The 26,144-nt window shown below is 43.8% G+C and overlaps 1 protein-coding gene across 1 annotated transcript in view; it reads left to right on the top strand.

Annotated features, from left to right (window-relative positions):
• tnmd (tenomodulin) overlaps positions 1-26,144 on the top strand; it is a 184,935-nt gene that overhangs the window by 70,270 nt on the left and 88,521 nt on the right. The window contains exon 3 of the mRNA XM_068047010.1: positions 25,167-25,307. Coding sequence (XP_067903111.1) covers positions 25,167-25,307 — 141 coding nt within the window. The remainder of the gene's footprint in view (positions 1-25,166; positions 25,308-26,144) is intronic.

Below are 26,144 nucleotides of genomic sequence, written 5' to 3' on the forward strand. Positions count from 1 at the left end.
CCACTGACCTTGGCACTTTCCCAAGGGATTTAACTATGTAATTGGTAGCATTCTAAAGGCATAAAGTGAGGCTCTGCTGTGCAAATATCTTTATAGCAAATGGTGCTAAGAAAACTTTTTTTAATTGAAGAACAACATGGCTGTACACATGAATACACACATATATTGTCTGCAATATATGTTTTGTTACAGTATGCATTACATGTTACTGAACATCCATCCTAATTGTTATTTTCTTCAATACCCAGTATTGAACCCTTATATTTTATTGTTCCATTCATAAGTTATACCTTTATGAACTATTCATCAGATACTGTAGGTATAATCTCAACACTGCTGCACACTTCCTCCTTTGGTTTAAGGTTGCGTGGGGTGAGAAATACCCAGCAAGTATTTGAACGTTTAAATATTTTCCCCCAATTCTTTCCGAACTTCTTCCCTGTGCACCTCAATCATGCAGTAATTATCACAAAAGCAGTTATTTCCAGCATCTACTTCCGGGTGCTGGGTAGCTGGTGACTGTATGACATAAATCTCCATACCACTGGGAGCCAGAAGATCATCCTACCTTTAAATCCAAGTTATAAGCCATAATTAAGTACTGTGGTGGGCACAAAGTCAGTTGGTGGAGATAGACACCCTAAGTACTGTAAAGGTAGAAATTTGTCTCAGACGGCGGCGCAAAATGGATATTATTAGATCAGCCACCTGTTAAATACCCTGCCTGATATTCAATTCCATTGACTGACAATCAGTTGAATTTAGGACAGAGCATATAACACATGGTAAATGAGATACTGCCCACTTTACATGAGCCACCTCCACCCCTCCCCAGACAAATTTCTACCTCTACATCTTTTGCAAACAACTGAACTTCGGAACCACATAGAAATGACTGCACTCAGAACAGAGTAAATCTTTATGTTCTGCAGCCTTTTGTGGGAGGGGTAGAAAATCTATTCATGTTTTTATATCTCAGGACTAGGCAGATCTATCTCCTATTAGTGTATGTTTAATTTCCTTTGTCAATGCCCAACTTTACCACACCAGTTTCCAATTTGCCTGGTGTATCAGTCACCTGAAGACAAAGCCATGGCCAGTTTCATTGGCTTCAGGAAACCATTCATAATTAGAATGCCTTTTTTAATGCATGCTATCTAATTGTGTCCCAATCTATACATGTAAAAACTGATTGCATTCCAGCCTGAAGCATTATTTTAGTAATGCAAAGGAAATTCATGATTTGATGTATGCATCTCAGTAATTTAACAGCTACCTCTGTTACTGCATGGCCAATGAATTGCAAGAAATCAAATGTTCCATAACATCATCCTCAGGTCCAAGGGCAGGATAAATTGATGATTTAGTGTCCTGTCCAGATTATATTGTACATTGTCAAATACAGTTTTTGAAATGACAGTTTAGAGAACGACAGTGCATTTGATCAAGAAAATAACTCTCCTCCTTGGCTTTCCAATCATTCATGCCATTTTGAGGAGAAGCCAAGGGAACAGACACCAAAGACACATCGTTGGTGAGCTTTTGGACACCTCCCCGTAGCCAGCATCATAGACAGAGGCCCGGGAAGAGGATCCCATCCATGCTCCTAGCCATGGTTTAGCTCCAGGATTGAGTCCAATACAGATTGTTAACATGCAAGTCTCTACTATCACTGCCTTTGGTAAAATGAGCAGGGGAAATCTGAATACATTTCCTCATAGGGCATGAGACCACAGAAGAGAAATATATTTCATCAAGATTGGCCTTATATTGGCAAATTCACTCAGCGCAGTCATGATGGGGGGAATTTATGTAGATGACGGAGTCGCAGCCACCAGCTAAACAGCCAGCATGAGCCCCTGTTGCCTCCTTTGGAGAAGACCCACTGTATCACGTGCCAATTAGGCACTTAGGCACTGTGGAGGCAGTGGCTGCTGCCAGTAATGCACCTACAACAGGCCTAGGATCATCAAGGGACCCAGGCCACAGGTCAGTCATGGCGAGAGAGGTTTTACAGGCTGGAGGTCATGGGGGAGGAGGTTGTAGGAGGGTCAGCAGCAAGGGAAGGGCGTGGTTCTCTGCGGGCTCCCCCTTCCCAATGCCGGGTCCCTCATTCAGACACAAAGTGCCTTTGAACGAGGGATCCCACCATCCCCCCAGAACCGGCAAGCAACCCGCACAGGTTTCTTTGGCATGTTCCCTGTGTGGCGACAGGCCCGATCGCCGCTGGGCTAATACCGACGGAGGCGGGGTGAGTCCCCTAATTGGCCATTATTTGGCCATTTACGTGACTCAACTGGCAGGGGGGTGGGAAGGCTATCTACAGGCCTTCCCACCACAGACTTATTTGGGGTGGAAGCAGGAAGGTGGCGGGATCTCCACCCGCCGCCATCCCGCCCGATTAAATGCTCTCCCTGCCTCCAAACTCGCTATGGGGGAGCATAAAATCCCCCCCCACCCCTCCCCCAATGATTGGGTTAATGAAACAAAAGTGCAGTTGTATAATACCTGACCTGGGCTGTAGGATTCTGCCATTTCCTTTTAAAAGTGACTATTTCACTGACTGCTCTCCATTACTGATGACTGTTATGTGTTGTTGTAGTTGTAGCGTAGCTAGGCCATTGTTGACAAAGTCTCAGAGTCTGGATAAGGTCAGCTAATAACATTATTTGCATATCTCGATTTACACTCTCCACAAGCCTCTCCAGCAAGCTTCCTTTGTGCTGCTACACTCTTCTTTCAAAGCCCATTACCATGTGACTATTACACCATCATCACTACAGTGGAAGGGGTTGCTCTCACTGTCTCCAGCGTTAACCCTTTCAGGTCCTTATACTACAATGACCTGCACTTGAATGAGTGCAAAAGAATCTATTCAAAATATGTTTTTGACCAAAAAGAAATTCTAGGTAGGGTTGAGCAATGAGGTATTTATATCCTGAAGAATGTTGCTCAAGTTTTCATCAAAGTCATGTAAGAATTTCATTCATCTCTTCTTGGGAATATAATTGCAGTTGTTCAGATCCCTCATGAAATGAAGTAACAAATCATTTGGCAGTTCATATTGTATACTGTCCCTTAGAATGAATAGCTTCCCATTTCCCAATACATGCTTAGTTACTATAGTGAACCATATGAGTTTCATGCTGGGAAAAATATTTTTGAGCTCTCATATTCCCCCATAGCCACAAAGGAAGAAAGTTCCATCTTTGAACACTCACCTTTTACACTGCTTAGTCCCAGCTCATGTTATAATTGGGCAATCTCTCAAACAGCTGTACCTGCAGGGTGGTAGTCAAAAGAAGTATAATTACACTGATGAAAAGGGAGATATTGTCAACATTGCTATGAGTGCAAACTACTGAGTACAGAATACCCTTGAATATGAATTGTTAATGGCTTTAACGAGAGCACTAAGAGCAAGGGGAAAAGTGAATCCTCAGGTAAATGTCTCTTCTAAGTCGTGTGTGGCATTAGCAGGATGGTCTTTAAATACATACATTTCCTTACCTTTAACTCAATTTTAATTGTAAATGCATTAAGTAATCTCCAAGTATCATTTAGTTTCTGTGTGCATCAAAATAAACAGAATTATTACTATTAGAAACAGTGCATAGTTCATTTGGCATTTTGAATATGAAAATCGTTCCACTTTCTTCTTCAGGGAGCTTTCTTAGTATCACTATATATTGTAACTACAGGGATGTCCAGTCAACATTGTTTCCAATGTTTCCTATTCATAAACATTAGATTAGATGATTATATATATTTTAAAAAGTAATGAAATAAAAGGGCTAAAAGAAAAATTGTACCATGTGTGTGAAAAACAGGAATGACGTAAAGAAACTTTCTGTTCCTGTGGACGTTTTGAAGGAAGCAAGGGATAAGCCGGGGAAATACTTCCAATTTAGTTTATCTTGTTTACATCCCCTCCTCAAGAATTTATAACTCAGCTTTCCTTCTTTAGGCCCTCTCCCTTGCCACATAATCCCAAGCTGAGAGGGCAGATAGATGATCCGCTCTTGAGGCCTCTGCCCATGATGTACTTGAGTCAGCCATTTGAAGGTACGTGCGGTAGTGCAACTGAACTAGATGCCAATTTTAATTCCCTCCATTAATGAAAGCATCTCATTCAGCTTAGACCAAATGTGGGGGTAAGTGTGCAGCCTTGCCATGACACAACATGCTCACGCACCAATGTGCCACATTACAGGACTGCTTGCTTACAGTTTTAAAGACCAGCAGCATGGCTCATTTGAAAGCAAGTAACATTTTAGTTGTAATATTTCAGCTTCTCCAGGAACATAAACGTGACGGAGAAAACACAAATTAATTTTATTTGACTACAAAGATTTCACAAATCTATGCCTCAGGGTTTTTTTTGGCTTTGTGTTATTGGACACACACTAGTCGGCTTTTCTTTTGGACCCTGAAGTTAGCTTCAACAAGCTGTATTCTCAAAAGGAGCATTTGTTCATAAATATTCACATTTTGAGATGGAAATAAATCTTAACCATTATTCAGCAGAGTCAAAGCAAATCTCAAACATCATTCAGCAGTGACAGTCTTACTAAGGCAACTGTTATATTTTGAACATTTTAACCAGATTCGCCTATTTAAACATAGTAGTGTGGAACTGGGCATCAATCTGCATAATATAGCTGATGCATTGCGATGCAGCTCACTGAGACTTGTGTGCCAGTCACTGAATCACTCCTGATTCGCACCAGAGTCAATTTGTATCAAGAGTAAGACAGGGAAATAAACTTGGAAACTATCACTACCATGAATTAAGGATATGATATAAATTTTTTTAAGTGTTCTGTGAACTAGGCAAATCCATTTATCTTATGAGAATCGCTAATTTTTTTTTGCTGCCCAAAAAAGGGATAATTAACAGCAGTGAAAAGGCCCATTATAGCTGCAGTAATATATAGAAAGAGTTCTCATTTTCAAGCACGAGTTTACTGTCTCAACATTTTTGAAGGGAAGACTAGTCATTGGAACTGAAATAGTTTGATACAATTTTTGACCAGCAGTTTAAGTTTGCAAGAAATACTTGCAATTATATAATGCCTTCCATGATCTCATGACCTTCCAAAGACTGAGGATGTCCCAAAGAGACTTATAGCCAATGAAGTACTTGTGAAGTGTATTCACAGTTGTAAGAAATACGGCAGCCAATGTATGCACAGCAAGATCCCACAAACAGCAATGAGATAGTGAACAGATAATCTGTTTTACTGATGTCAGCTAAGAGATAAATATTGGCCAGACGCCAACCAAAATAAATCCTCTTTTTGAATAGTGTCATGTTTTACGCCCACTTGAGGGGGGCAGATAGGGCCTCGGTTTAACCCCTCATCTTAAAATATGCACTTCCGACAGTGCAGCACTCCCTCAGCACTGCACTGAAGTGTCAGCCTGGATTATGTGCTCAAGTGTCTAGAATGGAACTTGAACATACAACCTACTAATGCAGAGGCTACCACTGAGCCAAGAATGACACTCTTCTTGAGTGCTAAAGGGCTCATTCAGTTAGAAAGCCTCTTACAGCTTTCATTAATTTTGTCATAGTATCACTGAACATGCCAGGGCATTGCACATGGGTCTTAAATAATGTACAATGTTGATTATTTTGATTTTCCCAAAAGAATGTGACACTACTCCACACATAGCAGCTGAAAAATAAGTCAATCATATTTGGGAATTGCTGGACAGAAAGAAACATGATTCATTGCATTTGCCTTCTACTAACCTGCCAGTCACATGATACAATGATAATGGAGTTCGTAACTAATTATAGCAATCAATCTCCATCAAGTAGTCTACAACAGATCCAGAAATGACATCAGGAAATTCCCAGTAGTGGAGGGTTTAGGGAACCATAGCTCCAAAATCACCTGTTCCTCCCAAACATGCTACAATTACCACATGATGACTCAAATTACTCATACTGTATACCAATATGTTATTTTCTGAAAGAAATCTAGCTAATTTGCATTTGAATGAATCAATACAAGCAGCTTCCACCATCTTCCTAGGAAATCTGTTCCATAAACGAGCATGTGCTCAGTGAAATATTGTTTCCACAGATTTGATCTGAGTTTACCCCTCTTCACGTCCTTTGGTTCTACTGCACTGCAGAAGGTGAAAACAGTTTGTTCTCATCTACATTATTCTAGTTCATTTAGCATCCTACAAAGAGCAGTTATATCACCTCTCAACCTTTTCCTTTTCAGTGAGGACATGCCCACTTAACATAATCACTCCTCATAATTCAAATGCTCCATTCCCACAATCATTTTAGTTACTCTCTTCTGTATCCTTTCAACAGCTGCAATATCCTCGATATCTTAATATTTTCATTGAAAATAAATAACCTTCTAATATTTTTCTGAACACACAATCTGCAAATAATAAAATCTGAATCCATTCAACAAGTAGAAATTAAATGTACTTGTAATTAAAATGAATAATACCAATAAATCCAGTATAAGGGGAGATGGTGGCACAGTGGTAATGTCACTGGACTAGTAATCCAGAGACCCAGGATAATACTCTGGAGACACAGGTTCAAATCCCACTATGGCAGCTGGTGGAATTCAAATTCAATTAATTAATAAAGTTCAATTAATTAATAAAAATCTAGAATTGAAAATCTCAGTAATGGTGATCACAGAACTACCATTGATTGTCTCAAACACACATTGGGTTCACCAATGCCCTTTAGGGATGGAAATCTTTCATCCTTACCTAGTTTGGCTTACGTGTGACTCCAGAACCATTGTAATGTGGGTGAATCTTAACTGTCCTCTGAAATGGCCTTTCAGCTGTACAAAACTGCTACACAAAAGTTGAAAAGGGATAAAACCTGATGGAACACCCGGCACCGGAAGTGACAACAGCAAACCCAGCCCTGTCCATCCTGCAAGTCCTCCTTATGAACATCTGGAGGCTTGTGCCAAAATTGGGAGAGCTGTCCAACAGACTAGTCAAGCAACAGCCTGACATAGAAAAATTCACAGAAACATGCCTTACATCTGAAGTATAATATACATAAGTTGTTGCTGGGTCGATTATGTATGTAGATCTTAAGCATCATTACAGAATGTGATGCCATGAGTCTGAACCTCGTGCTGCCTTAGAGACAAGACCCCTAAATAAATTCCTGTTACTTTGACCCAAAGTCTACTATCCTCATTTAATATTAACAGCATACTGACCAAGATCAGAAAGAATGTTATCGTGGAAAGGGCGAAATTCAACAAATGCACCCAAAAAGATGGTGAAAGTATTGATTCATTCATTAATGATCTATATAAAATAGCTGAGAATTGTGACTATGGGAGCTTCCGAGAAGAACTGATTCGGAACTGAATAGTAGTCAGGGTCATCAACAAAGTGCTGTCACACCAGCTTCATTCAAAAGAGGATTTGACTTTGCAAAAAGCCATTCTGTCGAGCAGGCAGAGGTCCGAAAATTTAATCAACTGCTCGTTCGCAGGGATCAGGGGAATCAGTTGTGATTGTGGAGAGGACAGAGAATAATAGCCCAAGAGGCGGACATTGCACTGAATTGCAGTAGGTGTGGCCAGGAGTGGCACCAGCGGGAAATGTGCCCAGCCTGGGAAGCTGAATGTTTCTGGTGCAAGAAAAGGGGGCACTTGCAGCAGGAAACAAATGCTGCAGACTAGCAAAATAAAAATGAAATAAAAGAGAAACAAACAATTGATACTCCTTTAGGGAAGTGCAAGAGAAAAACAAAGATTGCTGGGAAGCAGAAATCTTAGTGATGAAAAATAAAACCAATTTCAAGTTAGATACAGCAGCATCAGTTTCTGTCCTATCTGACAAAACACCATGGCTGAGGAAGGAAAGGCTTAAGAAAACCAGCAAGAAATTATACAGGCCCAAGAGGTTCAATTAAAGGTTGTAGGAGAAATACAAATAACCTGAACAGAGAGAAATAACACCATTACAGAAACCCGATATGTTATAAAGAACCAAGCCTGTTCACTACTCAGTCAGAAAGCTTGTTTAGCCTTACAGCTGTTAAGCAAGGTGGAAGAGATCAAGGGACAAGAGAAACAGCTCAGCAATTTTAGAGCTGAATTCCCCAAATTTTTTGAGGGTTTAGGAAAATTAAAAATAGAGTATCATGTTACTCTCAACAAAGAGGCAGAGCTGGTATGTTTGTTCATACCGAGAAAGGTCCCACACCCACTCCTGGAAAATGTGAAGAAGGAAATCGATGCCATCCTAAACCAAGGAGTTATTTCCACAGTGGCTAAACCCACTAGGGTGGTGCTCTGCAATGGTTCCAGTAAGGAAAGCAAACGGGTCTATTCGGAATTGTGTGGACTTTACCCAACTCAATAAAGCTGTAGAGAGAGAGATTCACCATAAGGCGTCAGTCAACAACAGTCTTGCCAAATTGGGAAAAAGCTCCGTATTCACCAAGTTAGACACAAATAGCGGGTTCTGGCAGTTGCCTTCAGACGAGGAGTCTAAATTGTTAACTACCTTTATCACACACTTCGGCAGATTCTATTTCAACAGATTGCCGTTCAGCAATTCGTCAGCATCAGAGATATTCCAGCAGACAATGTCAACAATCCTAGAAGGCTTGGAGGGAATCATCTGCCACACGGATGATGTTCTGATTCGTGGAGCAAACCAAGAAGAACATGACACAAGGGTAAAGGCAGTATTACACAGATTACAAAAGGCAGATCTCACATTAAATGATAAGTGTGTATTCTCACAGTAGACAGTGAGGTTCCTTGGCCACATAATTGATGGATCTGGCATCAAGATAGATCCACTGAAGACGAAAGCAATAAGAGATTTCCCAGAGCCAAAGAACATAACAGATTTACAGCGATTCGTGTGTATGGTTAACCAGGTAGGCAAATTCCTACCAAATCTAGCCACTATTAATGAGCCTTTACAAGAACTGCTAAAGAGCAGCAATGCCTGGTGCTGGGGAGACTGTCAGAAAAATTGTTTTGAGAAGTTCAAGGAAATGTCAACATCATCAGAAGTTTTGGCGCATTGTGACCGAGAGCTAGCAGATGCATCTTCAACAGGATTAGGTGCAGTCCCGTTCCAGGTTCAAAAAGACGGACGACGCAGGCCTGTGTACTTTGCCTCTTGTTCATTGTCAGAGACAGAACGAAGATAAGCAGTGATTGAAAAGGAAGCATTGACAGCAGCATGGGTGTGTGAAAAATCACCTCCAAGGGTATAGAGATTTCGACTACGACTAATGAGATATGACAGAACAGCTGAATATGTCCCAGGGAAATGTCAGGTGACAGCTGACACGTTATCAAAAGCATCCATTGCTATACCTGAAGTGGGAGATGCCTCATTCCTGCAAGAAGTGGAAGTCTTTGCTTTAGCTATAACCGAAGATTTGCGGGCAACTGCTCAAAGATTACGCCAAATTAGAAACCTACAGAAAGAGTACGAAGACTGCGAAAAAGTAAGACAGTTTTGCCAAGAAGGTTGACCAGAATATATGCCTAATAAACAGGTTTTAAGAAAATATAATGAGCATCGAAACCAGCTTACTATTGTCAACAACTTACTAGCCTGCGATGAAAGACTAGCTATTCCAAGGGCTTTAAGGTTAAACATCCGAGAGAAACTACACCAGGGGCACTTAGGAATCACCAAGTATAAAGCAAGCGCGAGAAACATGGTATAGTGGCCGGGTGTTTCCAGAGAGATCGAAGACATGATTTCCAGGTGTATCACATGCGCTACTACCAGACAAGCCTCTAGTGGGCCACTGATGTCTTCGTTTCTGTCCAGGCCATGGGAACAGTTGGGAATGGAACTGTTTGAACATAAAGGGAAGATTTTCCTTATTGTTATTGACTATTACTCCTAATGGGTTGAGGGCAAAACAATGCATGGCCAGAGTTCTGAAGCCTTAATTGTAGTAAGTTCTTCACGTTGTCTGATGCAACATAAATGAGATGCGTAGAGTCCAGTTGGTTGAAGATCTCAAACAGGTTTATTACAGCTAAACTATTATATACATTACAGAGCAAACTATTTACAGAACATTCCTTTAGGTGTTATAGTTACAGAGTGACTCTGGCTTCGAGTCAAATGACAACTTACTGGTACTTAGCTCATTAGCATACATCCAACTCGTGCTTAAGCTTTTCTTGTATGTGCATGCTGTACTTTCTGGGAGGGTCAATTGACGGAATTACATCTTCTCTGAGGTGCAGTACAGCATCGCCTTTGAAATCTGCTATGGCGTCAAACCTGTCCGGGTACATTTGTTGCAGGCCGTGGACTGATTCAATGCGGGTACCCTTGGTCCCTTCTGCTGTAATGGGTATCTTGGTGACCTTGTGGATGGTCACGATGTTGAGGTCCTTACACGCTGGTAGCCCTACCACTGCTATTCCACTTGTATTTACCAAGTAGAATCGCACCTTCTTCATCAAGAAAATTCTCTTCGATTGCTGCGGATTTCAAGCGACGGACGTCTTCTGCCTGCAGGATTTCCCCAGCAGTGGATACTTCGACGTGACGTTCCGGAACGTGGCGGGATGCATCAAGTTCCTGAAGGCGTTCAAGGAGAAAGGGGACCGGGCTCCACTGTCGATCCTCACAGCGGAGCCGCTCTTCACGCTTCCGTCACAACGGGACCGGGTGGTGACGATTCACCTCTACAACCCCCATGTTCCGGTGGTGGATGTACTCACCTTTCTCGCCAGGTACGTCGAGGTGGCCGGCAGCAGCACTGATGTCAAGGACCCATTTGGGATCTGGACCAGCAAGCGGCAGGTCAAGGTGACCTTGAAGGTAGATCCCAGTGGAGCCATCATCCACCCTCCCTCCAGCTTCGCTATCGGGGGAAGTCGAGGCTTTTTGGTCTACGCTGGGCAGCCCAGAGTTTGCCGCACCTGTGGCAAATCTGGTCACATGGCAGCCAACTGCAGCACGGTTGTTTGCAAGAACTGCAAGGAGGAAGGCCATCAGACCAAGGACTGTAAGCAGACTAAGTGTTGCAACTTGTGCGGTGCGGCAGGCCATCTCTACAAGACCTGCCCCAAACGTTGCCTCAGCTATGCTCAGGCGGCAAGGTCCAAGGAAAGGCCGGGAGAAGGTTCGACGAAGGCGTCCGCTGTTCGAAAGGAGACCAGCAACCTTCTTCGCAGTGAGGAACTTCAACCTGAAAAGGAAGGGGAGGCAGCTGAAACCAACGACCCAGCACCTACCCAGCGCCCGGAAACCCCTCCTCCACAGACAGAATCAATGGAGGAGGAGGCAGCAGATGGACAAACAGGTCAGTGGCAAGTGGTCCAGAGGAAAACCACAAAGAAAAAACATCCCAAAGCCACCACCCAAACCAGTGTCAAGAGGAGGCTCTCTTCTGAATCAGACTGCAACAACTCCTCTTCACTGGACGGGGAAATGCTGGAACGACAGCCCCTTCAAAAGAGGCGGCAGAACTCCGAGATGGATGATCAAGCATCCCAGCCCCCGGGCACTGGAAGCTGTGATGGGCCCGGCGTGCCCCAACCCCAATTCCCCACACGTAACGACGTGGCCAACGCATCTCAGCTCCGGGACACCGGGAGCAAAGACACGTCTGGCGCACCTGAGCTCCGGGAGACCGGGAGCTGTGATGTTTTCGAGGAGGAACAGATGGAAGCAGCTGAGGACAACCCAATCCTCTCTGCCTACAAGACCCCCCCGATGTCACCCGAGCGGCACAAACCCTGCATGAAAAATCAGGAGGGGTTTCTGAGCCCAACCAACGTGAAACTGCTTGCGCATACGATGGGTATGCAGGAACATCCCGAAGGGGAAGGACTGGGACTAGCGAGGACAAATGGTATGGGAAGCAACAACTAATTTTTAGTAAAAAATGGGTGTAAGAATTGCTTCCATTAATGTGCGTAGCATTAAATCGACTACGCGATGTGTTTCAACCTTGGATTACCTTGCCAAGGTCAAAGCTGACCTACTGTTTCTGCAGGAGTGTGGAATACCACACCTCAGCACCTACAGGCAGTGGTCGCGATGGTGGTCCCACGGGCCATCGATCTGGTCGGGGGGTAATGACTGCCGTTCCTCCGGCCTGGGTATTCTGCTGCGGGGAGGTAACTTCACCATCTCCGAAGTTAAGGAGGTGGTGGGCGGCCGCCTCCTCGTAGCAGACGTGATGTACAACAACGCTCCGCTCCGGTTGATCAACGTGTACGCCCCGGTACAACGCAGCGAGCGGCTGACCGTCTTCCAGCATCTCCCACTGCTGCTGGCGACGTCCAGGCCGGTCATCCTAGGCGGTGACTTCAACTGCATCATCGATGCGGCTGGACGATCCGGCAGTGACGACAGCAAACTGGACGCTACGTCCAGATTCCTAATAGAAACAGTTAAGGATGCCAAACTGCACGACGTCTTCAGCAAACCTGCAGACGGAGCGCAGCGCAGATACACATGGTCAAGATCGGACGGGTCTGCCCGTTCCAGGATTGACTTCCTGTTTGTGTCCCGTGCTGTCACGGTCGGATCCACCGACGTCAAGCCGGTGTTCTTCTCCAACCACTGCCTCTTACTGGCCGACTGTCACTTACAGGACGACCAGCGGGTTGGCAGAGGGACGTGGAAGCTCAATGCGACACTGCTGACCCCAGAGAACGTTGAGGAACTCAAAAGGGATTACAATGGTTGGAGGACCGTGAAACCCCTCTTTGAGTCTCCAGTTCACTGGTGGGAAGCGATTAAGGAGAACATCAAGAGGTTCTTCATCCACAAAGGTGTTCAGAAGGCGAGAGAGAGACAGAGGGAACTGTCCCGACTCCAGAAAATTATGCAAAATCTACTCCGGTTGCAGTCAATGGGGGTCGAGGTCAAGGAGGACCTCCAAGAGGTGAAGAGCCAGCAGGCCTCGCTCTTTGCCAAGGAGGCCTCCAAGATCATCTTCCGGTCCAGAGTCCGCTCCATCGAGCAGGATGAGACGTGCTCGCGTTACTTCTTCCAAAAGGTACACAGAGAGAGCTCTGTTATCAGCAGCCTGAAGGAAGAAGATGGCTCGGTAACGTCTTCGCATCCCGACATACTCAGGATCAGAAAATCCTTTTATGCTGGGCTGTATGACGCGAAGCCCACAGACAGCAGAGCCTCCCAGTCCTTCCTGACATCTATCACAGAGGTCTTAGATGACAGCAGGAGGGAGGGACTGGACAAGCCGCTAACTCTGGACGAGCTGTCAAAGGCCGCCGAGTCTTTCGAGATGAGTAAAACTCCCGGGAGCGACGGCTTACCGGTCGAGTTGTACTCGGCCCTGTGGGACTGGGTCGGGCCGGACCTGCTGGAAGTATACGAGAGTATGCTCCTGGCCGGCAGCATGTCAGAGACCATGAGAAAAGGCATCATCACCCTCATTTACAAGCAGAAGGGGGAGAGGGCAGAAATCAGAAATTGGCGGCCCATCTCACTGCTTAATGTTGATTACAAGATTCTGTCCAAAGTCATAGCCAGTCGAGTCAAGTCTGCTCTGGAGTGGGTGATTCACCCCGATCAGACCTGTACTGTACCCGGCAGGAAGATCTCTGATAGTCTCGCGCTACTCAGGGATACGATCGCCTACGTACGGGACAGGAGGGTGGACACCTGCCTCATCAGCCTGGACCAGGAGAAGGCTTTTGACAGGATATCGCACACCTACATGATGGACGTGCTTTCCAAAATGGGGTTTGGGGAGGGAATCTGCAATTGGATCCAACTGCTCTACACAAACATCAGTAGCGCAGTGTCAATCAACGGGTGGGAATCTCAAAGTTTCCCGATCAAATCTGGAGTCAGACAGGGCTGTCCTCTGTCCCCGGTCTTGTTTGTTTGCTGTATTGAACCCTTTGCTGAGTCTATTAGGAAGGATGCGAGCATAAGAGGGGTGACAATCCCAGGCAGCGGAGGCACTCAGGTCAAAACCTCCCTGTACATGGATGACGTCGCCGTCTTCTGCTCGGATCCGCTGTCCGTGCGCAGACTGATGAGCATCTGCGACCAGTTCGAACTGGCCTCGGGATCCAAAGTTAACCACGGCAAGAGCGAGGCCATGTTCTTTGGGAACTGGGCTGACCGATCCTTTGTCCCCTTCACCGTCAGGTCAGATTACCTGAAGGTGCTGGGGATATGGTTCGGAAGGGCCGGGGCGTGCACCAAAACATGGGAGGAGCGAGTAGCCAAGGTACGACAAAAGTTGGGCATGTGGGGGCAGCGATCTCTCTCCATTGTGGGTAAGAACCTGGTCATCAGGTGCGAGGCGCTCACGTTGTTGCTCTACGTGGCGCAGGTCTGGCCCATACCCCACTCCTGCGCCGTGGCAGTCACCCGAGCCATTTTCCGCTTCGTCTGGGGATCTAAAATGGACCGGGTCCGGAGGGACACGATGTTCAAATCTCTGGACATGGGCGGGAAAAATGTACCCAACGTGGCCCTCATCCTGATGACCACCTTCGTGTGCGGCTGCATCAAGCTATGTGTAGATCCCCAGTACGCAAACTCCAAGTGTCACTACGTGCTGAGGTTCTATCTGTCCCCGGTGTTGCGAAGGATGGGCCTGGTCACATTGCCGCGGAACGCTCCGTGCAGTTGGGACGTGCCGTACCACCTATCCTTCGTGGAGCAGTTTCTGCGGAAAAACACCTTTGACCACCGGTCCATCAGGCAGTGGTCTGCACGGAATGTCCTCAAGGCCCTACGGGAAAAGGAAACGGTGGATCCTGTCGGATGGTTCCCCGAGCAGACCGTCAAAGTCATTTGGCGGAATGCCTCATCACCAGAACTTTCAAACAAGCACCAAGACGTAGCTTGGCTGGTGGTGAGAAGGGCCCTCCCCGTCAGATCCTTCATGCACACCCGAAGTCTCACCCCCTCCGCACAGTGCCCCCGCGTTGGCTGTGGTGGGGAAGAGACGGTCGCCCACCTCCTCCTGGAATGTGCCTTTGCAAAGCAGGTGTGGAAAGAGATGCAGTGGGTTTTGTCAAGGTTCATCCCAAGCAGCTCTGTAACACAGGAGTCTGTGCTCTACGGGCTGTTCCCAGGGACGCACACCGAGACAAACATCAACTGCTGCTGGAGGACTATCAATTCGGTGAAAGACGCCCTTTGGTCTGCCCGAAACTTGCTGGTCTTCCAGCGCAAAGAGTTGGCCACCACCGAATGTTGCAGACTGGCACATTCCAAGGTCCAGGACTACGTGCTGAGGGACGCACTAAAGCTTGGGGCAGCCGCAGCAAAGGCTCAATGGGGAAAGACCACAGTGTAAGGTTCCCCCACCAAGCTGGACTGAGGGGCTGGATCCATGGGAAACCCCTCGAACTGTATCGTTAATATTCTCAATTGCTGTAAATGTAAAACTGTAATTGACATGACAATTGTGAAACGGAAGGGTTGGGAAGAAACTCATGACAGTATTGAAGGAAACTGATCTCCCTTGCAATGTTTGTATTTTTTGGTGCTGTTTGGAAACTGTTTGGCAATGTAATTTTTACAGAGTTTTATGAATAAAGTATATTTTGGAAATAAAAAAAAAATTTACCAAGTAGAATATTTGTGGTTTCCATGCTGACTTGCCAGAGCTGCATTGCATTATTAGTGTGCCACTGCAAGGATGGGTGACCCATTATTTGCAGATAACTTGGCATTTGTCAGTTATATCATTGATTTCCAATGACTCCGGTACATATCCTTCAGGATTCCGACTGGTAGGATGTTCGCACTAGCTCCAGTGTCAGTCTTGACCTTGAGTGTATGTTTGCCAGCTTTCTTTGGGCACATGATGTTAATAGTGGCGAAAGCTTCCAGTTGTTTGACTTCATCAACATGATGTGTCATGTTCACAATGTGAAACACCTGTTCGTCTTCTGGGTGAGAATCACACTTTTCCGAGTTTTCTCTCAGGTTTGTTTCACTGTGGACTTTGTGTTTCGACTTGCATTTATGCAGGTCTCTGGAGATCTCCTTACTGCTGTTGCCTGTTGCTGCACCTGTCTGCCACCCACACTCCCAGCAATCCTTCAGCCACGAATCGGTGCAAAAGACCGGGAAAGGGTAAGGGTGAGAGAAAAGAAAGAGAAGTCAATCCAAACAGAGAACCATGATAGACTCTACAGAGCAAAATATCAAACGGACCTACGAGCTGGACAATTGGTTTGGATTAAAGACCAGGGTCGATATGAAGAAGTGATCGGAAAATCTCCATATCTTCGATCCTACATAGTCCAAATAGGACAGTGATGGATAAAGATAAATAGAAGATCATTGGTACTGACATCACAGAATAAACAAATGGGGAAAAATCAAAAGAATCAGCTACCAGAGAGAGCTGATGAACCGGTGATAGAATCAACAATAGATCACCCAGACAACAGTGAAAGCAGAGAACCTGAGTCATCCAGTAGTTCCACTCACCTGCAGGAAAGTAAGGAAAAAGAACCGAAAGACTCAATACCCCAAACAAGTGAAAGAAGAGCATGCTTTGGCAGAGTCGTGAGAACCCCACAGCATTACCACCTGATGAATGAGGTCAGAGACTTGGGGGAGATGTAGTTTAATGTACATAAGGTGTTGCTGGGTAGATTATGTACATAGACCTTAAGCATAATTACAGGATGTGATGTCACGAGTCTGAACCTCATGTGGCTCAGTGTTAATGTAGATGCATTAGAGATAAGACCCCTGTAAATAAATTCTTGTTACTTTGACCCAAAGTCTGCTATCCTCATTTAATATTAATGGCACATTAACCAGTATAGTACAACATCCCATGTCTCAGTCACCACTATTCCTGGGTATGTTCTGTCCCACCAGTGGGATAGACTCACCAGAGGTGACGGCACTGTTGTATAAGGTTGGGAGGGAGTTGCCCTGGGAATCCTCGACATTGACTCCGGAACCCATGAAGTCTCATGGCATCAGGTCAAACATGGGCAAGGAAACCTCTGGCTGATTACAACCTACCACCCTCCCTCAGCTAAAAAATCAGTACTTATACAACTTGAACAACAATTGGAAGAAGCACTGAGGGTGGCAATACGAAGAATGTACTCTGAGTCGGGGACCTCAATGTCCATCACCAAGAGTGGCTCAGTAGCACCACTACTGACCGATATGGCTGAGTCCTGAAGGACATAGTTGCTAGACTGGGCCCACAGCAGGTGGGGAGCAAACAACAGGGGTGAAAAACCTACTAGAACCTGTCTCACCAATCTACCTGTTGCAGAGGCGTCTGTCCATTACAGTGTTGTTAGGAGAGACCACCAGACAATCCCTGTGAAAACAAAGTCCCATCTTCACACTAAGGATAGCCTCCATCGTGTTGTGTGGCACTACCATCGTGCTGAATAGGATCGATTCAGAACAGATCTGGCAGCTCAAAATTGGGCATCATGAGGCGCTGTGGGCCATTCAGGATGAAGCAGCCCGCTTGATCAGCACCCCATCCATCACTTTAAACATTCATTGCCTCCACCACCAGCACGCAGTGGCAGCAGTGTGTAGCAAATACAAGATGCACTGCAGCAACTCACCACACCTCCTTCGACAGCACCTTCCAAACCTGCAACCGCTTCTACCTAAAAGGACAAGGGCAGTTAACGCATGGGAACACCACCATCTGCAAGTTCCCTTCCAACCCACACCTGACTTGGAAATATATCGCAAATATATCCTTTGCTGTTGCTGAATCAACATTCCTGGAACTCCCTCCCTTGCAGCACTGTTGGTGTCCCCGCACCAGATGAACTGCAGCGGTTCAAGAAGGCAGCTCACCACCATCTTCTCAAGGGCAATTAAGGATGGGCAACAAATGCTGGCCTTGCCAGCGATGCCCACATCCTGTAAAACAAATAAATAAAAACTTGTGGGGGTTAGATGGGGACAAAAATAACAGAAAAGGGGTTAGTTTGATTTGTTTAAATCATAAAACGTAATGAATCTTAAATGATGAGGAGGAAAAATATCTCTAACTTTGGAGTCTGAAATCACGAACACATACTTATTTACCAGTGGGGAGAAGAACCATTTATCTAAGTTTATTCATATGCTAATCATAATTCAATGAGTCATAAGACTCAAAATATCTTAGCTTTGGAGCTGAGAACACTAAATAATGAAAGCAGTCATTTATTTATTTACCAGAGAGGAGAAGCCGATGGATTTATTTACATATAACAGAGAGAACTAGCAATAAATTCTTAGTTTTATTTTGTTCCAGAAGTAAAATGTAATGAATTAGAAGAAATAAAATTCTCTCCAGTCTGGATATAAAGAACCTATCACTAGACAAGCACCTTCAGATTTGAGTTCTTGTAGAAAGCTAACAGAAGTTTTTGGATAAAGGCTTGAAATGGCCTGGGCTGGTGAGAATAGAAGCCCAGTGCCACCTATGGAGGAAGTATGCATTGCAAGTGTTACCCATTACAACATTAGCAATTGAAATGAATGTACCAAAACATTATCAATTCTCATAATCATAACAAACACACAATAATGCTCAAGGATTTAACATATATTAATATAGATAGTTAGACTATTACTAGCTTATTATTTTCCGTACTGTTTCAGATTTATCCTCAATATAAAACAAGCTGAAATTCCCTTCCTTTGGACCAAATAATTAAGGCATATGATTTGTTAACAATCTAGATACCAGCTCTGGGAATGTTCATGCAAAATTGTTATTCCACTTGTGATGTATTTATTAATGAAGTATTTCCCCCTCACCCTCAATTTCAAGGATGAATTATGTAAGTAGAGACATGCTCATATTTGTGTTTTACCTGCATTGTCATGTGTACAAAAAGACTAGGATATAAAGGGTACATCACCAGGCACTGGTGCTATAGCATCATGAGACAAGGCCAGAAATAGGCATATAGAAGACACTGGGGGTAATTATGCACTTCAGCAGCTGGGTAATACCCAGCCGGAGCCAATTCCCACTCCTTGTAGAAGGCATCCAATTTTTGCTCCATTGAAATCAATAGAATGGCAATTGGGTAGGTTCTAAAATGGGCAAGGGACTCATTCCAGCAGGGGAAATCCAAATTTGAATACCTTTACTTGATTGATCATTGGCATTTTAGGGAAATATCCCATTCATAAGACACAGCAGACATAATAACTTTCCATAAAAGGTCCCTTTTCTCATAGATTTTTACTGGTGAAATTAGTTTACTGTCTGTCATCGCTTTAATGGGACCAGGATTTTAGAGGGCAAAAACAAATTTTGAGGGGAATTTGAACCTAACCTGCCCAGTGAGAAACCAACAGCATTACACTGATCGAACATCTTACACATTATCCAATCATGGGCTTTGATGTAAATTAAAAGGGGGCGGGTGTAAGATGGGTGGAGGATCCAATCCCATCAGTTTCCTGCTGGGCGGATGAGGTTAAAATTATTCTCTTCTGATGAAAGGTCACAGATCTGAAATGTTAACTCTGTTTCTCTCTCCATAGATGCTGCCAGACCTGCTGAGTGTTTCCAGCACGTTCTATTTCAGATTTCCAGCATCTGCAGTATTTTGCATTCTTAAAATTATCCCCATTGTATTAAACTATAGCATAACATTTTTAACTTGAAGCCTCTGAGGGTGAACCAGAATCAGAAGTCTCTGTGCCTAGGAGGGACAAACAAGGTAGGAAACAAGTAGACTTGCAATCTAACAACAGAGTTCATTTTAGTTAAAAGTAGGAGCAGAGCACAACATTGTCGATGGAGCAGAGACTGGCAATTTGCTTTTTGATAAAATGTGAAACTATCAACTCATACATAAATTCATTGTGAACTCAGTTTCTCATGCAATGGTGTAATGGTAAATAACCAGTGAAGTGATGACAGATCCAAGTCTAACCTGTCCCACCATTGAACTAAGAATGACAGCCACTCAAATTGCAATCAGTTTAAAGCTAACAGTATCAATTTCAACCTGGGGAGGCTATGAAAATCAAATTTTCCAAGCGGTAGCTAAATCTAAACCTAACGTAAGTCATTGAAGCACCCTAGTTATATGTGCGAAGATGGAAGAAAAATTGTAACAAGACTTATTATTATTTCAGCAGCAGAGTAGAGAGAGCCAACGCCTGAACTGCTGTCTTAAAGATTTTTTTTTAAGTGACAAGTCTTCAAACCATTCTGGCTTAGTAAAGGAAGAAATGAAATACCTCCTCATAAGACTGTATATAACAGATCCGTAGTCTATAGGGCATGGCACAAGCTTCCCTTTTATCTAACCTCTTCATATATAAAGGATCTACTAACTGTAACATGTTCGTGTTGTGTAGTGTCAAGAAAACATGCTATGCTGAAAGAGGATTTTTAATTCATCGATTGGAAACCTACATTTAACTTTTAATAAAAAGCTGGCATCCAAGATGGCCACCACAATTTGCATTGAAATACGTCACATTCCAAGACTTCAAATTGGAGATGCATGTCTAATAAGGTTCCCATCCAGGACAACGGCTTGGTTAGTTGAGTAGATTATCTAGTATCACCCTCGTTAGCAGGACATTCAAAGACATCTTGGAGCACTCACTAGTGGAGACGTACCTCCAGTGGGTTAACATTGACCCAATACAATCTGAGAGAGATTTGGGTCTTAGACGTTGGACCTCATCAAAGAAAAGGACTGAGAGAACCATGTGACAGACTCCCCCAGTCTGTGTAAAACTTGGAGTTTTTTATTACAAACAGCAGACAAGCTTTTGAGAGCCAACCTGTACAAGGCTCCGGTGGGGCTGTCCCTCTCTCTCTCTCTCTCTTTATCCAGGTAACACAGGTCCTCAAGCAACACACATGCTCTATGCGGCGAAATGGAAAATCTCCCTATTACCTAAGAAAGAGCCGAATTTATTCCATAACAAGACAATGTCATGAGAGATCAAAAGGTAAACCATTCCTCAATGATAAATAGGGAGAGGATATACTTTTCCATGAGGCATGACAGTAACACATTAAGGAAAGTGAGAGAAAGTAGGCTATAGGAGCAAACTGCTGAGACCTGGGAACAGGGGAAAGACGGGAGTAAAATAAATGCTTAGTTCAGCATAACCAGCTCCTGTAACTATTGAAAAATAATATTTTCCTCTTGAGTGAACTGTTCAAATTTGGTTACAAGGTCCAACATGGTTGGTTGCTTGTGGACCTGTGGTAAAGTCATCTCTAAATCCTATGGAAGTTGCTCATTGACTGTGGGCATAAATTCAGAATGAATTTAATAATGCATTTTCAGCTTTACACCTCAACGAGACAATAAAAAGCTACAGGTGGTTCAAATACACAGCTGAAGATATATCTTCTGGTATGATCATTATGTCCCCTTTTATACCCAACTGCTAAAACAATACTTATTCAGCCAACATTTCAGGTCGATGGCCTTTCATCAGAGTTTTGTCTGAGTTCTGATGAAAGGTCATCAACCTGAAATGTTAACTCTGTTTCTCTCTCCACAGTTGCTGCCAGACCTACTGAGTGTTTCTAGCATTTTCTATTTTTATGTCAGATTTCCAGCATCTGCAATATTTTGCTTTTGTAACACTTATTTGGCAACTACTCTCATGCAGTCTTAACAGAAGCATGCAATCTAAAAGAAAAGATTGGTTACACACAATGTAAGTGGTTTATCATCTTTGTATTGTAAGAGACATGCAATATTGAAGTGTAGCATCTCAAATAACATGAAAATTATTTTAATACAAATGATGGATAGCATTTTTACTGCCTTTGTGACTATTATTGGGGAATGTTTATTAATATTGGCTTTTAAAGAACGCGATCAAATAAAAACAAGATTATGTAATGGAGAGGGTGTATGGGGGTAGTGCAGTTGATGTGTTTATGGATTTTCAAAAGGCGTTTGATAAAGTACCACATGATAGACTAGTTAGCAAAATTGAAGCCCATAGGATTAAAAGGGTAGTGGCAGCACGGATACAAAATTGGCTAAGGAACAGAAAGCAGACAGTTGTGGTACACAATTGTTAATCAGACTGGAGGGACATATACAGCAGTGCCCCCAGGGGTTGGTATTAGGACCACTGCTCTTTTTGTTACCCATTAATAGTCTGGACTTGGCTAGGCAGGGCATAAATTCCAAGTTTGTAATTGGCACAAAACTCAAAAGTAGTAAACAGTGAGGCAGGTAGTAACAGACTTCAGGAGGATATAGACAAACTGCTGAAATGGGCAGACACGAGGCAAAGATGAATTTTAATGCAGAGAGGTGTGAAATAATACAATTTGGAAGAATGAGGAGAGGCAATATAACAAATGATACAATTTTAAACGGGATGCAGGAACAGTGATTTCTGGAGATTTAAATACGGAAATCTTTGAAGGTGGCAGAACAAGTTGATTAGGTTGTTTAAAAAAAAAGCTTTATTAATAGAGATATAGGCCAGGATTTTATCCTGGCAACGGGGGTCTCAACGTCCGGAAAAAGTGGCGCCGCGAAACCCACGTCGCCCCTTCTGCGGAAGGCCTGCTGAATCTAGTGCCAATCAGGAATTTAAATGGACAGCAGCAGGTCTTCCACAGGATTAAGGACCGCATCATTGAAGTCCCGCCCTTGGAGAGCAGCCAGCCATTCAGACGTCGGCAGCCCTTCTACCACTGAACAGCGCCATCTTGGAGGTGGTGGCTGCTGCCGGAGGAGCAACTACCAGAGGCCCAGGAGTGGCGCTGGACCCAGACCACAGGTAGGGCAGGGTGGAAGGGGTCATGCGGGGCGTGAATTGCAGGGGAGGGGGGCGTAGAGGGGTCAATAGCAAGGGCAGGAGTGTGGCCCTCAGCGGGCACCACCCCCCCTTCCTGATAGCGGGTCCCTTGTTCAGGCACTGTGCCTTTTAATAATGGACTACCACCCCCCCCCATCCCCCTTCCCCGAAGCCGGGAAGCAGCCTGCACGTTATTTTTTGCCATGCTTCCCATACGGTGTCAGGGCCGCCCGCCGCATGGCTAATTTTGATGCGGCACGATGAGGCCCTTAATTGGGGATTAATTGCCCAGTTAACAGCCTCAATTGGCAGTGGGACGGGAAGGCCGTTCACAGACCCACCTGCCTTGGACTACATATTGGCGTAGGCGGGATGGTGGTGGCAGGAACACATCCACCCCCCCAACCCCCCCACCACCACCATCCTTCCCAATTTTTGTTGGGGGGGGTGCGGGGCGCATAGAATTGCGATGGGAGGCAGGGGCCGAGGACCTGCTGCGTCCCCGTTACCAAGTGATTTTGTCAGGAACAGGATAGGCCGACGATGGCCTTCCCACCCAGAGATCAATTCATGCCCTTGTTGCCTATTAATGGCCCAGTAATATGAGACGTTCTCCCTGCGGGCTTGGAAGGGGGGACCCTCCTCCGTTGTCAATCTGTGGTCCATGGAGGACATGCACTGGACAAAACTCCATCTCCCTGGACCCCGCTCCCCCTGCACTTAACGCCAACCCTCCCATGTCCCTCACCGGGGCCTTCCGGACTGGCCCTGCCAACCCCACCTCACCTACCTCTGGTCCAGGCTCCAGCACTGGGCCTGGGTCCAAGGCCTCTGCAGTACCAGTAGTGGCCACTGCTCCCAGTGATGCTGCCAATACTGCTGAGCTGCCAGGCCTCTCTTTAGAGAGGGTGCAGAGGAATGGAACCAGGGATGAGGGACTTCAGTTATGTGGAGAGATTAGGGAAACTGGATTTGAAACAGAGAAAGTTAAGGGAAGATTTAATAGAGGCATTCAAAATCATGAAGGGTTTTGGTTAGAGTAAAAAGGAGACACTGTTTCCACTGGCAGAAAAGTGGATAACCAGATGACACAGAATTAAGGTAATTACCAAAAGAGCCAGAGATGAAGTGAGGAGAATTTTATTTGTACGCAGCAAGTTATTATGATTTGGAATGCACTGAAAGGGTAGTGGAAGCAGATTCAATAGTAACTTTCAAAAGGGAATTGAATAGTTACGTAATACAAGGGGAGAAAATTGCAGGACTATGGCGACAGAGCAGGGGAGTGGGACTAATTGGGTTGCTCTTTCAAAAAGCTGGCACAGGCACGATGGGCTGAATGGTCTCCTTCGGTGCTGTAAGATTCAGTGATTCTATGAATTTAAAGGTGTGTGTTGCTGATGTTCTTTGCAGATTTGAGGTGATGAAAGTGCTCCTTCTGATTGCTGTACGGTGTGGGTTTAGAATGTTTATGTTTTGAACATCTTTGAACAAATTTTCAGAGAAATGATAGGGGTAATATTTCAACTGTTTAACTTTTACATCCATTTACCACCATGTGAAAATTCATTCAGCGTAGGTTTAATATGGCAGTAAATCTTTTAGTCCAATGGAAAAAAAAACTAATTGAAGCAGTTATAAAGGCAGATCCAATTAATTTAAGCCAGATTACATATTTCAAATTATGATGTTATAACTTATATCAGACATCAACTATACCAGCAGAGCAAACTGTATACAATTGAACTAATTTCTTTAATATGACAAAATTACACCCATCTATTAAAAAAAGCCCTTCTGTGACATGCGTAGAGACATTTCAGTGTAATAAGGTACTATGTGAATCCATGCCATCACATAAGGTAAGGCCATGGAGCTTTTGATACGAACTGAGGAACTATTGTCTATGCTTCATTTCACCCTCTGCAACTGGTAGATTAGTTGTAAAGTAATATTTTTTAAATCTGATCGCCAGTTTCTCAAAAATGTATACAGATCGGGTCCTTCAGCATTTACCACCATGGTTTGATGTCACATCCACTGACATAGGTCATTCTTATCACTGAAAAGATATAAACGAATTCAGTTCAACTAATATCTATTGTCAGTCATAGTTATAATAATTGAGCCATGGTAACTGCTTAATTAGCCAGGGCAAATAATTATACAGCATCCGTTTTCTGTTTCCTTTCATTTCCTTTGTTTTGAATAGTTATGCACATTTATATTTTGTTAGCCAGTTTACACAATCCAGTTTCACAGACATGGCTAATCAAGACAAATAGGCTTGAATCTTGCTCTTCTCATAGATTTTGAGCTAAGTTGCATGAACTTAATTTTTAAAAATGGTCAAGTGTTTAGAACTGTATTGTGGAATTAGAACAAATGATGTTTGATTTCAGGTTTATGATATATTGTACCGGATAAACATCAATGGCACCATCAAAGAAAGTTTAATGAAGATTGATGCTATAAACAGCTTTGAGAGCTTCACAACAGGAAATGGTAGCGAAGAGTCTATGGAAATCCACGATTTTAAAACTGTGAGTCAATTATATTTTCTATTTCCTCTTCCAATTGTCTTCAGCCCACGAGTAAAAGTAATGCAAGTAATTAATGCAAAAAGAGGTAAATGTAAGTTAGCTTAGTTAATCAGTAGATGCTATTTAACATAACTTTATTGTAAGCAATCATAATCCATTTATTCATGTGCAAATGATTTTTCTTTTGGCATCTGCACAAATAATATGCTTAGTTGCAATGGAGAGCAGCAGTCATGTACTCCGCCACTGTCTATGCAAGTCAGTTGCAACCTGAAATTCAAAATGTACTAAGACATTTTAGAGAATATATAAATATATATCTGTGATGTAAACAGAATATCAATCAAAGATTTCCAACCTGACCTTGACAACGCAGTTGTGACTTTGTTGCTTGTGGGTTATTCTGCCAGGCGACCCATTTAATATTTATAGTAATCAACAATTCTTCACTGGAATCTGCTATCCATCTACATTTCATTTTAAAAAGCAGTTCAAATAGATTATTTAAAAAGTGTTAGCAGAGACCAATGAAGTTGCAGCTATAATGAATTTTTATACAGCAATTGTTATTAATTCAACACCAGGTTAAACTGAAAAAAATCAAAGTTGGGTCTAGGTACTATATAAATTAAATGGCAATCAAATGCCACTATCTTCTGTTAATGAAGTAGATGCATGTCAAGAATGGCAGGATGTCAGGAGCAAGCAGCAGTAGATCAATGCTCAGAATCTTTTTTTAAATCTCTCAGAAATAGGCATTTGAGCCACTTCTAAAAGCATCTTTTTTTCTGTTCCTACCTGGCATTAAAGATCTTTACAAACATAGGGAGTTGTAAA

Source organism: Heterodontus francisci, chromosome 15 (assembly GCF_036365525.1).
Source record: "Heterodontus francisci isolate sHetFra1 chromosome 15, sHetFra1.hap1, whole genome shotgun sequence".
Classification (NCBI taxonomy): Eukaryota; Metazoa; Chordata; class Chondrichthyes; order Heterodontiformes; family Heterodontidae; genus Heterodontus; species Heterodontus francisci.